The sequence below is a fragment of the Pagrus pagrus genome (assembly GCF_965226575.1).
Source record: "Pagrus pagrus genome assembly, chromosome: 1".
NCBI classification, from domain to species: Eukaryota; Metazoa; Chordata; class Actinopteri; order Spariformes; family Sparidae; genus Pagrus; species Pagrus pagrus.
In genome coordinates, this window is record NC_140185.1 from 16,112,495 (window position 1) to 16,124,835 (window position 12,341).

Genomic DNA, 12,341 nt, shown 5'->3' on the forward strand with positions numbered 1-12,341 from the left:
AACAATCAACATGTAGTCTGCTTTATATCACACAGTTTTCTAGCAACTTTAGTCTTTAGAGGTAAGTTTACTTGTCATTACAGTAGTTTAAGTTATTTCTTGTTAGTTATAACATAGTAATACTACTTAAGAGTACTACTAAGAATATTCCTACAGTAACTCATGAGATTTCTGAGCTATGGTGAACGTTTCACACCATACATGACAAACTTATCGTCACCATACCTCTGCCTGATGCTATAATATGAGCGTAACGTCTGCTTCATTGGCTACGGTTCAATATTCTATCCTCCTGAGTTTATTGTATCTTATTGCTCTGACTCAGTCTGTGTCTTCATCCATCAGAACTGATGGAAAAGGAACTATCACATTTTTCTCTTTCCAGAGATTTGTTTGACATTTAGCTGTCAGGGGTGTGTTCACACATTAGTCAAACTTGCAGCAGAATCAGCAGAATACTCTTAACACGCCTACATCAGGGACACCACACCCAGCACGACAGTATACTGTAACAGTAGGGACTCCCAGTGCTAATATATTTTTATTAGAGCTTGTGTAAGACAAGGCAGTGGGAAGGTATTGGTGAGTTACACCCTTTAAATGCGGGACAACTTCTTTTGGAAATTAGGTGTAATGTGAACGTTTAATGAATATTCTATCTATATTATCAAATACATTTAGAAAATGTCCTTTACTAGCACACCATTTTATCAGCCATACATAACAGTTTTTGGCTGTACCTTGTTGTAGTAGCCGTAAGTGATGGCGTTGGGGTGGACTCCAGCCTTCTTCATCTCAAAGAGGACCCTGACGGCCAGGACAGGTTGACCATACTGTCCACACAGCTGCATCAGCACCCGGTAGCAGACCTGCACAGTATATGTAAATGTGTGATTGCTTAGGCACAACAACCCCTGAAAATAGACATCAGTGTGAGACAACAACTAACTGATCCAAAATGAGTGTAAATATTGTTATAATCATCCAAAATAATTGAACCTTACAAAGCATCTGGTTGAGTAAATGTCAAACAGTTATTTTTGTGAATGACTAATGTACCTCATCTGGGGGCTGCAGCTTCTTTGCCTGCATCTTCCTGAGGACATCGTAGGCGGTGCGGAGTGCCCGCACCTTGGAGTGGCACACCTTCACGTAAGCTGGCAGACAGATGAACCACAGGCCGTAGCAGTGACGGAGTAGGCACTTGGACCACAGCTGGGGGATGGACGAGTACTTCTTGGCTATCTTTTGGGCTGACTTGATTTCCTGTGGATGAAAATTAAGGGTGGGGCAAGAAATTCTTTAGCGCAATAATCAGGCTCATGGATATGTGGGATTTCAGTCTAATCTTACGGCTTAAAAAAGTAATCTTATAGATGAGAACTTCATCACAACACCCTCGACCCAGTGAACCATATCCAGTTTCTTGACACTATTTCAAAAGAAATGCAACCTCAATTTCCTTCACTCGTTGTTACACATTTTTTGGATTGCTTAAGGCAGTTCTGTATGTATGCTGAATTGTCAATTGTAAAACTGGCTGACTCTTGGCTCGCAATTATTTTTTGTCTTTTTCTCTTCAGACCAAAGATTTGCGACGAGATAAGTAGAAAACCTGCGACTACTTACAATGTGCCGCTCTGTAACATTCTAAAAACCTGCCATATCACACCAGTGCAACTAGACGAGATGGTGTATCATCTAAATTGCAACATCTCTCTGTACTTCCCTTTCGACTGTCACTTCAACAGAGACTGGCTGTGAATACGAGGGGAACAGAAAAAAAGCAGTAAAGGACAAGCAGAGGAAAGGCAGAAAAGTTGTCAAATAAGCAGTAGGTGCTGATTACATTGATTATGTGTGTTACGTTCTAAAACCAGCCACCTACAACTTGACAAGCCGAGTTGCAGGCAACACATCAGCCGGCCTGAGTCAAGCTGAGTTGGGTCAGTTCACGCTGCTGCAACTTCCCCTGCAACGTTCTTACACAGTTTCGTCTTGTCACAAATCTTTGATCTGAACTGCGTTTAGAAGATCGTCTGATTGTCTAAACTTTTTTCAAACTCAAAAGACTTACAGCTCAGCATCTAAACAGTTAAATGAATAAGTTATTGCATGACAACGTTGAGTTACTGCTATGCTGACCTGCTTGGTGCGTCTAAACATGGGAGCAGGGCTGGTGGGACAGCTGTGCCTGGCAGCGAGGCGGGAGGAGGGGGTCCGCAGGCCCTCCACAGGGTCAAACAGGTCAAGACTTAACACGGGGAAACCATCGTACCTGATGAAGAACATGCATACACACATCAGTGACAGCAAGAACACATTTTACTCTCAGCACTGAGTGTTAACAGTTAAATGTTGGCAGTATCTAACGTGCAATGATCCCTTCCAAGGTTATAGGGATCATAAATACAGTTTGCAAGAAATTATCTACCAGGAGAGCTGATAATAAATTCTGGAAATCTGTTGGTCATTATGTATTATTAGAGGAGCTTAATGAAAGTGGTTCTGAAAAATCTCTTGGCATAAATTATAAGGGCAAAACATGACTTCAGAATACAAATAGCACATATTCAGAGGCACATAATCCAGCAGTTAGTGTTCACTCTTTGATCACAGTAAGGGAGCTGGAGTCCTGCTGGTCCTCAATCAACTATTCCGGGACAGAAATTAACCAACTTTCAACTCAATGTATAATTCAGATTTCCAATTTTCCTCCTGCTGATATGTGTGAAGCTTCTATTCAGTTTGTCTCATGGAAGATGTGAAGTAGAGAGAGAGAGCACTTAACATCAAATGTCACTTTGTCAGAACAGTTATATACCTGTAGCACAGTGGATATTCCTCTCCCTCAGGCAGAGGAGGCAGCTCTGGAGGTGTGATGAAGACTGTGTGCTCGCTGCGCTGGGATTCATCAATCTCTATCAGCCTGGCCTCCTCTGGCCTGTCACTGTCCACCTGCACAACAGAAACATGAGCAGAGATGTTTGGGTTGTGGTACCGTGACCCTTCATCTATCACAGATGATGGAAATAAGGAGTGTCCCATTAGACAAGTGAGAACCTCCACACAGTTCTTGACTTTATGCCCTGTAATAAATATGTCAGTGTTTGCATAGGAGGGTTTTGGCCTGACGCAGGCCAAGCCACCTTTATTTAAAAACATTTGTTTTTATTGAAGACTATATTCAGAACAGCTTTGTAGCCGTCACCCTGATAGCAGGATTTCTGTGTGTCTGAGTGTCTGGGAGAGCTGAGGGAGGATGACAGCAGGTGACCTAGATTTCCCGAGCGAACACGCTTCTCTTTTTCTTTCTTTACTCTCATTTTCTATCATCGTGTTACCTCTCTGCAGCCGCCCACACACACACAGAATTAAAACTACGGTTCTACATCTCTTACATTTGTCTCCTACAGTGCAAATGATTCTCTATTCAAAATTGATTATCAACACAGAGAAGAGGGCACTATTTTCAGTCTTCTGCTCCAGTTTATTGTGTGCAAAACCATTAATTGGGGTCCTTAATCTGCTCAAATACAATATGAGACACAACTGGAAATTAAGATAAACAATCTGTTGTTATCCAATCATTAAATAAGTCAGCTACCTTGTTTGAAGATGAACTTCAAGATAACTCTAGCGTGTGCATGCTGTAAATTGTCTGGGTGCTGCACCATCCTCACAGTTTAGTTTAGCTTTTTTTGGTTCCGTCAACATCCTGCTACTTAACTAAGTTTTCAAAAAGTCTATTTTTGGCAAATGTGAATACAATCTCAATCGTGGGAGCTAAGAATCGCGACTCCTATGTGAATCTATTGGGGTTTTTTAAATGCCCCTACTGAGTAGTGCTAACAATAACAAGTGAACTGATGTGACATTGGTGGAGTGCCCCTTTAAAGGTTCAGTGTGTAAGATTTAATGGCATCTAGAGGTGAGGTTGTAGACTGCAACCAACTGAGCACCCGTCCTCTCACCCTCCCCTACAGTGACTGCTAAAAACGTGAAAGGCCTCTCTAAGCCAGCGTTTCATTTGTCTGTTCTGGTCTACTGTAGAAACATGGCGGAGCAACATGGCAGGACCTGCTCCCTGTGTAGATATAAAGGCTCATTTTAAGGTAACGAAAACAAAACAATTCTTAATTTCAGGTGATTATGCACTAATGAAAACATAATTAGACCATTTATGTCCTGAACGCCCCTAAAATCCTTAACACCAGACCTTTAAAGATTAACTCAAACTAGATTCAAAGTCCTGCTGTGGTCTGTGTGTGTGTTAAGTGACACCAATGATTGAAACTAAAAGAAGAGCAAAAATGTCAGAAACTGTAAGAATTTAAACAGAGCGGAGTCAAAGTCAAAACACTGATCAATAGGTCACTCCTCCAGTCAGTGTGTGGACTCCATAAATCTTAACTCTGCACCTCAGGGGGACGTCGATCAATGTCTGTCTGCTATTGTGTGAACTATTGAAACCATAATTATGTGGAGAATTAAACATGTTGTAGTCATACACTGTATGTATGAAACACTGCCATATATCCAGTGACTCGCATCCAACTCTGAATGACATAAGGATTTATTTATAAATCAGGGTCATCAAACAGTTTTGTGTGTTTGAAACACGGCAGATGGGAGCCTGCAATCAACTCAACAGGGGCACTGAATTATTGGAAAGCTGAGTTTCATCAAGCATGTGTCCAAACGTAACTCTTTATCAGAAAGATAACAGGTTACGGCTGCTCAGTGTTGAGACAAGTGCTCCGATTTTATTAAAAAGGTGTCAGAAAAAACACAGAGGTTACTCTGAAATGCAGTGAGCACAACCAACACCTATCATTTCCATTACTGCACATTTTTTACTCCAGTCATGTTGGTGGAGCTGACACGTAAGACTTCCAGTGAATCTTAAAGCAGGAGGTGCCAGTTTTATGGTGGATATAAAAAATGAAGGGTCACGGAGGGAGGCATCGTAAATTTAAAAGTGTTTAATGACAGGCTTTCGCACTACAAGCAATGAATTTATTCATGGCGGTTCGAAGTAAGGCGAGGCACTTGCTGAAAGTTCATAATTTTCTCTAGTTAGTCTGATAGTGATTAAAGTTTCATAACAACCTCAGTCAAAGCAGTAAAGTGTGGGAGACTGGAGTTTCTGTTCTTCGGATGAGCTAAAAGCTTTTTTAGCTAAGAGAAATGTCATTAATTCTCTTGTGCCTAATACTGCACATCAAAGGCTAATACAATGTTCTGTGATGTTTCTCTGAGCACAGATTAAACCACAACACTAAAAAGGCATTAGCTCATATATCTGGAGAGAGATCAGAGTAGAACCACTGCTTTTAGCATTGGAAGGAGCCAGTTGAGGTGTTTCAGGAAACTGATCAGCATGCCTCCTGGATGAGTCCCCATGGAGGCATTCAGATGATGCCCAACTGGGAGGAGACCGCGGGACATGGACCCAGAACACATCGAAGGGTTGCCATATTGTCGGGGAACCAGCAGGAAGTGCTAAAGGACATGGCTGGGGGAAAGGACATCTGGCCGGATAAGTGACTCATAAAATTTTGGCTTTATGCTGGAAAACATCTCAAGATCTCAAGATCTCAAGAATGTTTTTAGGATTTGAAACCTTAATATTTCAGTCAAGCCAGGTCAAATTATTCATTAAAGGAAATTCTGCTCTCAGTGTTATCTCTTTGTCTTTGTTAAAATGTGGATGTTATTCTCTCTACAATTCAGCTTGAGTTAAAGCTACATTATGTTACTATTTTACCTTGAATAACAGCTTCAAAACCATTTTGATGGTACAGTGACTTGTAATAGGGCAATGGTGTCTCTGTCTCAGCAACGCCAGCCCCCATATCGCCTGTTTCTGCACTATGTAACCTCAGTGAATGGGTAGAATCACAGTGCGTAATGCTTTATGGCAGTGCATCACACACAGCACCAACTATCACTGGTTTTGGTGAATGTGGATCATATTCTATGGAGAAAATGTCCTCTGGCTGCTCTGCCTTAACTCTGTGATTTTCCTGAAAGCAACCTGTAACTGCTGTGTACTGTAGCTACAAGCTAGCTCTGCTAGCTGACTCTGCTCTTGGCTAAATAATCTGCAGACAGATGCCAAGCTGGACTTGTTGTTGAATAGTAAGTAATATTAGCTGGCTTGCTAAATTATACGTCTTGTGTTGTTGCACTTGCTTGATGTTTCGCTGTGTTAGCAAAGTTGTCAACTTGCTAGTTTTTGATCATTAGCAAAATCAGCTCAATATATCAGAGGTTTAGCTGGTAGCACGGAACAGCCAGGTGTTATTGTCTCTGGGTCAAGTTACGTCAGATTGGCGTGCTGTTACTGAGTTGTGTGCAACACATGTGCAAACTTTGACTACCCAATGGCACAAAATGCCTGAGCAAGCATGTTAACTACCATAAATAAGTCTTCAAGACATAAAATTGTCATAACATGGCGAGTTTGTTTGCCAGATGTAATGTAACATTATGTGCAAACTACAAAATATGACCTCGCCTAGAATACTAGCTATTTGCTGGTTTGACAAGGACAACAATGAAAAACAGTTCGGGACTTTATCGTATAATACTGCAGCTGTGCGTCATTTGATGTCAAATAAACTAAACTAAGCTATCTGATCATTCAAATGTAGACATTAACATGTGAGACCATTGTAAAGCTTAATTTATGCTTCTGCGTCGCAGAGCCTGACGTGCGGCTCCAAAAAATCCTGATTACGCGTCGCGTCGACGCGTCAAGACGCGAACGGCAAGAACTGTGATTGGTCCGCTCAGAACGTCATTTCCGGCAGTTGCTTTTCCGGTCAACAGTATAACAACACCAGTTGGCGGTGAATTGCAGAACAACGCGTTCCCTCGACGCAGAACTTCGAATGCTCAATGACGGCGTAGGGTTGACGACGTAACTACGCCGTCGCCGTGACGCAGAAGCATAAACTAGGCTTAAGAACTGAGACTTTGACCTGTGGAGATTTGAGCGAGGAGGTTTTTTTGTTTTTCAATTGCAAGACAACCGGCACTGCTCCACTGAGACTGGAGACACCTCTGAGAGGTAATCTGTCTGACAAGCAGCTTCTGCAGTTCAGACATCAGGGAAAAAAACTAAACACAGAAAGGTGAGATACGAGAGTGACTCGACTGTTAGTCTGAAAGAACATTCAGTTCATCTTGATCAGACTGGGAGCTTCCGAAGAGGCTGACTGACTGAGAGAAACACCCAGTGTCTGTTGAATGACTGCAGATGAACTTAAAAAGGTAGTTTAATACAGAAACAACTATGATTTCATCTACAGTATACCTATCAGTTATCCACATATCTCTAATATATTCAGTCAAAGCATCTACTGGCTGCATGTTTGAGGAACAGTTTGTCAAAATCTACCGAAAAACAGACTGCAGAAAGTCCCTGTTCCCAGCCAAGGAAAGGTTTGGCACACAACCCCCTGTAGAGCCACAACTTGTTATTTAACACTTTTGTTTTTGTGCCAATAAAACTAAAAAGAGTAAAACTAAAAAGAGTTTTTGTTACTTTTGCACGGAGCCAGGCTAGCTGTTTCCCCATCTTTCAAGCCTTTATGCTAGATTTAACTTACCAGCTGCTATTGTACATAATTACCATAGAGACGTAAGAGAGGTGTCGATCTTTTTATCTTCTCATCTAACTCCTGGAAAGAAATTTAAAAAAAAAACGTATTTCTAAAAATGTCAAACTAGTCTTTAAATTAACAAAATATACAGTAGGTTCAAATTGTGGTCTTCATTTACTCATAGAATCACGTAGATGTTTATTTAAACGTCGCCCTTTGCTGTTTGTATTCCTGCAGCTTTAATTGATGTAATTATATTCCACTTGTTTGATTAGTTTGTCTTTTGTCTTGTTCTCCTACTGGATTTAATTAGTTTTGTTGCTGCAATGACTACTTTCCCCTCGGGATCAATACATTTTAACCTTATCTTTCTGTATGTGACTGCTGTGTGTGTGCTTGTGTGCAGTAGAGTGTGACGTATGTGTGTGGGCCGTGTGGTGCAGTGTGCTTTCTCTCCCAGAGAGTAGATAATGTAATCCAGCCACAGTGCAGAAAGACAGTCGCAGGATTTAAACGCCTGTGGAGCTGACACACACGGAGGACGACGAGACCTGGGCCCTGCCGCAGGCCTGGGAACACAGGGAGGGGAGGCTGTGGATGTTGGCCTCTGGATTCACTTCCACTATGTCTCAATTACCGCCAGAACACACACACACACATTTGCAAGTAATCCAAGGACAGCCAAGTCTATTTCAGAGTCTGTTACAAATGTCACCTGCAAAAACCAGTGACCCACAGACGTGAGTGGGAAACCAAGTGACTGCCTGGACTTTAAGACTCCAAACACACAAAACGTAACCTTCAACATACAAACAGAGTCTGATAGAAGAACACAACCCTGTGCACACCAGGGTCAAACTACTCAAAATGCTCCCAGTGGAGCACAGAAGAAACACTGACAGTCTCTCCAAGGCTCTTCATATCATCACACTGAAGAATATGAGCCCAGGGGACAGAAAAAAAAAACCCGTTAGTGCTTCAGAAATCACTGAACCGCTAAAAGCCTTCACTCCCTCAAGTCATGAAACATTTAAGGCAGAAATCTTTGCAGAAAACTGCACATGGACTTTCAATGTGCAACGTTCACTATCTCAAGACAAACTGCTGTTGCAGCAAAGTTGATGAGGACATTGAATATTCTAATATTCATTAAAAATGGAAAGATTCTAGAAATGTGATAGAGTTTGGATCATAAGGAACTTATTTAAAATAACATACTGATGAGCACATCAAAGCTGAAAAACTAAAGTTACACTGATGGAGGATTCTCTAAAGTCTTTCTATTTGCTTCTAGGAGGCTAGGACAGTTTTTTGGCCTACATTTTAATCTTAAGTCATTTGGTTTTTTGCTGGGACCATGCACAATGCAACCCCCCCCCCAAATCTGAAAATGCATCTAGTAGAAAAAGGAAAAATCAAGGCCAAATAACAATAGACTTACCTTGCCTCCTTTGTCTGCACTCCGCTCTGAATTGTAGAGCTGCTCGCAAACAGAGGCAGAAAGGGAAATAGAAAGGAGGACTCAAAATTAGAGGAGGAAAGAATAAAAGCCGGGTTGAATGAAGATTGAAGGTGAAGTTAGAAAGAGATGTGGAAACTACTAATATTACTATAAGTGGAGCACAAAATAGCCTGTTGAGAAACAGAACCACTCCAAAAAAAGGAAGACACAGATCCACTGCATTGAAATTAATAAACATTCAGTTTCATATGATTAAAGAACACACTTACTTTGTCCACACAGTCGTCAAAGAAGGCCAGACTGGCGTCTTTGTCACTGACAAAGGAGCATTCCTCAATAAAGCGGATGAACATCTGGGTTTTGGTCATCAGTGTGTAGAACTTCTGGTGTGAGCGGTCTCGACTCTTCAAGAACCCTGAGGACATAAAAGTTTAGCTGTTACAGATGATCTTGCTGAGATTTATTTTCTTGACTAATTTGAGGAATGAGTCACGGATAATTTAAGATATTTAGCAGCAGGTTTACTCACAAAGCTCGACTCATTTCATCTCCTCAAAAGATGAAAACATTCACAAAAGCAATTTGTAGACTTCTATGTGATTTTGAGGTTAAGTAAGTGTATACAGTCCCACGGCTCTGTATACATACACAACTTCCATTTGTCCTGGCTTGGATAATGCAAGCATTACACTAATAACTAATGTTATTAGTGTAATGTCGAATTCAGGATGTACAACAACGTGGTGAATAGTTTCCTTAATAGATGCTGAAAGCAGCTTAACTGACCACCGCTGTTGTGAGTCTGACAGCAGGATGGATGGTTGCTGGCTCACAGCACACAGGTGGAAGCAAAACACTTCCTACAGCTGATTAATATTTAAATCCAAATTGGACAATCGATTGATTCTGACAAAACTCCTCTAGGTAGCTTCATTATAAAGCTTTTTTAAAATCATTTTTACAGCAAGTTCAGTAGAGCTAGAAGGCCTCTGGTCACAAACAGTGCAGTGTCCAAATTAGTGATTGGGTGATTAGCTGCTGATTGATGAATACACATTCAATAATCACATATTGATCAAGTGCATTTTCCTTCATTCGCTGGTTAAAGCGTTTTTAATGCCAACAGTGTCTTTGCTTTTCTTTGTGTCATCGCTGTAATAAATACACTTAGCCTCTGGTACAGTCATTCTGTGGGACAATTTATACAAAAATGTTATGTGTCTAATTGAAAATATGAAGAAGGTAAAAAAGCCTCCAAACATAAACACAGAAGTATCCCATTCATGTTTTTTAAACAACCCAGTATTAAGCCAAACCATGTAATAGACCCATTGGCCCACCATGCCAGTGTCACATTTGGCCTTGTCTATCCGTGAAAACAACACGGTCTCATTCTGTGGTCAAGTTGGCAATAACAAATATGTAATATCTTGTTACACTTTTAAAATAAAGGCTACAAAACCCCTTGGTGAGGTTTCAGAAAAGATCACGGTTTTGCTTAAAATAACAACTTTCTTAAAACTAACCTTTAGGTTTTTAGATGGAAACAGGGAGACATTGTGTACTGTAAACAGTCAGGAGTTCACACACATGACGCACATGTTGTAACATCTTTCCTCAGGTCATGATGTAATGTGCTGCTGTTTGTTGTATCATATAACTCACAGTGAGCACGACCTTGGCTTCAGCTATCTCCCAGCCGAGCAGCCATGATTTCATCCTAACTCATTTCAGCTGTGATGTGAACCAGAGTTTATGGGCTCCGATCCAGAGGCCACACTCAAGCCTCCGGAGCATTTAGCGGCTGTGCTGCTGACTGACTAACCTTCAGTCTGGGAACAGTCTTGAATCGCCAACCCCAGCACCTTCTCAAGCCCCAGCCTTCCGCCCCAAACAGTTTCTGTGTGTATTTGCTCAGAGGTGGGGATGGACACTTATGAAGGCTCATGTATAAAACAACACCATCTGTTTTTCAGGCTGGCCAGCTGCAGAGAGGAAGGTGCTACAGATGACGCAGTATTAGTTTATATATTCATGGACTCATTAGCGCTAATCATGCACTTTAACTGTACAACTGTGACTCAAACTGGCTTCACAGTCTCTGCTGAAGACTGAATAATGATGAAAAAGTCAAGCAAACTAAACTTTCTAGGATGAAACAGTCATCTGTTCAAAACTGCCTGATCAGTCTGAGCACTATTGGTTTTCTCCCTTCAGTCCCTCATTAGATGATTTAAGTAAATATCAGCCCACTCTTAAGGACCTTGACTGAACCGTGATCTAAGGAGCTGACTACACATAAGATGTCGCCCCTAAGTGATTTCCAGATGTCTGTAGAAAAGACTGGAAGGAATGACATTAGTGGCATGTATCGAAAAGCTCGGGCAGGGCTGGAAATCATGCTGTTTTAGGCCTGAAGAGTTATTTGAGAAATTCTATTGAACTTGATACTTCTTAGCTATACCACTAAACTTGACTGACTGACATACATTGAGCCATTTATTCCTCTTAAAATCAGCTCCATCAGAGTAAAGTGTGGCCAGTATAAGTCTGCACTAGCATAAAATTCAGTGACCAGAGTAAACAAGTTCTCTCCAACAGAAATCTCATTCCATTTGGCTTTAATATTTTATAGTCCTTGAGCATGAAAGTTATTCTTCATTGTTGGAAATAACAGCCCGACAAAATAATCTTTACTCAAGATCCATTCTCTAGTTTTTTACATTAATTACATAAACAACCTGCTCATCAAAAGAACACCTGTCAAAACATGCCCAAAACTCCTGCTGATTGTATTCTGTCTAAATGACTATATACAAAAGTTTATATGAGCTTCTAGATCAACGTGGGTGACTTGCTCGCCCTCTACAATCTGCAGTAATGATGTGCTTTCTAGTGTTTACTCAGAGTAAACCAGTAATTCTACTGTACCAAGCGTTCAATCAGTATCATCGTTCCCAGGAGTTGGCGGTGGACTAGCTGGTCTTGCACATGATTCTTTTAGATTACTGGTATTAAGACAGTAAAGCTTTAACCATCTGCAATCAGTAAATACTTTCGTGGGAATCGACATTCAGATAAATTTCTTTCAGAGAGAAAAAAACTGGCTCAGGATGCTGTCAACAGTGGACTTGTATTGTGTGTTTTCGTGAGAAGAGTTTGAGGAGGCTGCGGTGGGGGGAAAGGACAGCTGAGGAGTTCAGTTCAGTTTCCTCTGTGACTCTGACCTGAAAGTCTGGCTCTACACTCTGGACGTGGGGAGATGG

The 12,341-nt window shown here is 41.2% G+C and overlaps 1 protein-coding gene across 6 annotated transcripts in view; it reads right to left on the reverse strand.

Moving 5' to 3' along the window:
- Positions 1-12,341, reverse strand: part of LOC311260399 (C-myc promoter-binding protein-like) — a 73,575-nt gene that overhangs the window by 24,142 nt on the left and 37,092 nt on the right. For 3 of the 6 annotated variants that reach the window (XM_084358177.1, XM_084358175.1, XM_084358173.1), the window contains exons 13-18: positions 9,345-9,490; positions 9,055-9,093; positions 2,825-2,958; positions 2,146-2,278; positions 1,060-1,266; positions 741-869 (exon numbers count right to left, since the gene is read on the reverse strand). In XM_084358177.1, coding sequence (XP_084214303.1) covers positions 741-869; positions 1,060-1,266; positions 2,146-2,278; positions 2,825-2,958; positions 9,055-9,093; positions 9,345-9,490 — 788 coding nt within the window. The remainder of the gene's footprint in view (positions 1-740; positions 870-1,059; positions 1,267-2,145; positions 2,279-2,824; positions 2,959-9,054; positions 9,094-9,344; positions 9,491-12,341) is intronic. The other 3 variants (XM_084358178.1, XM_084358176.1, XM_084358174.1) reach the window with 1 other exon arrangement.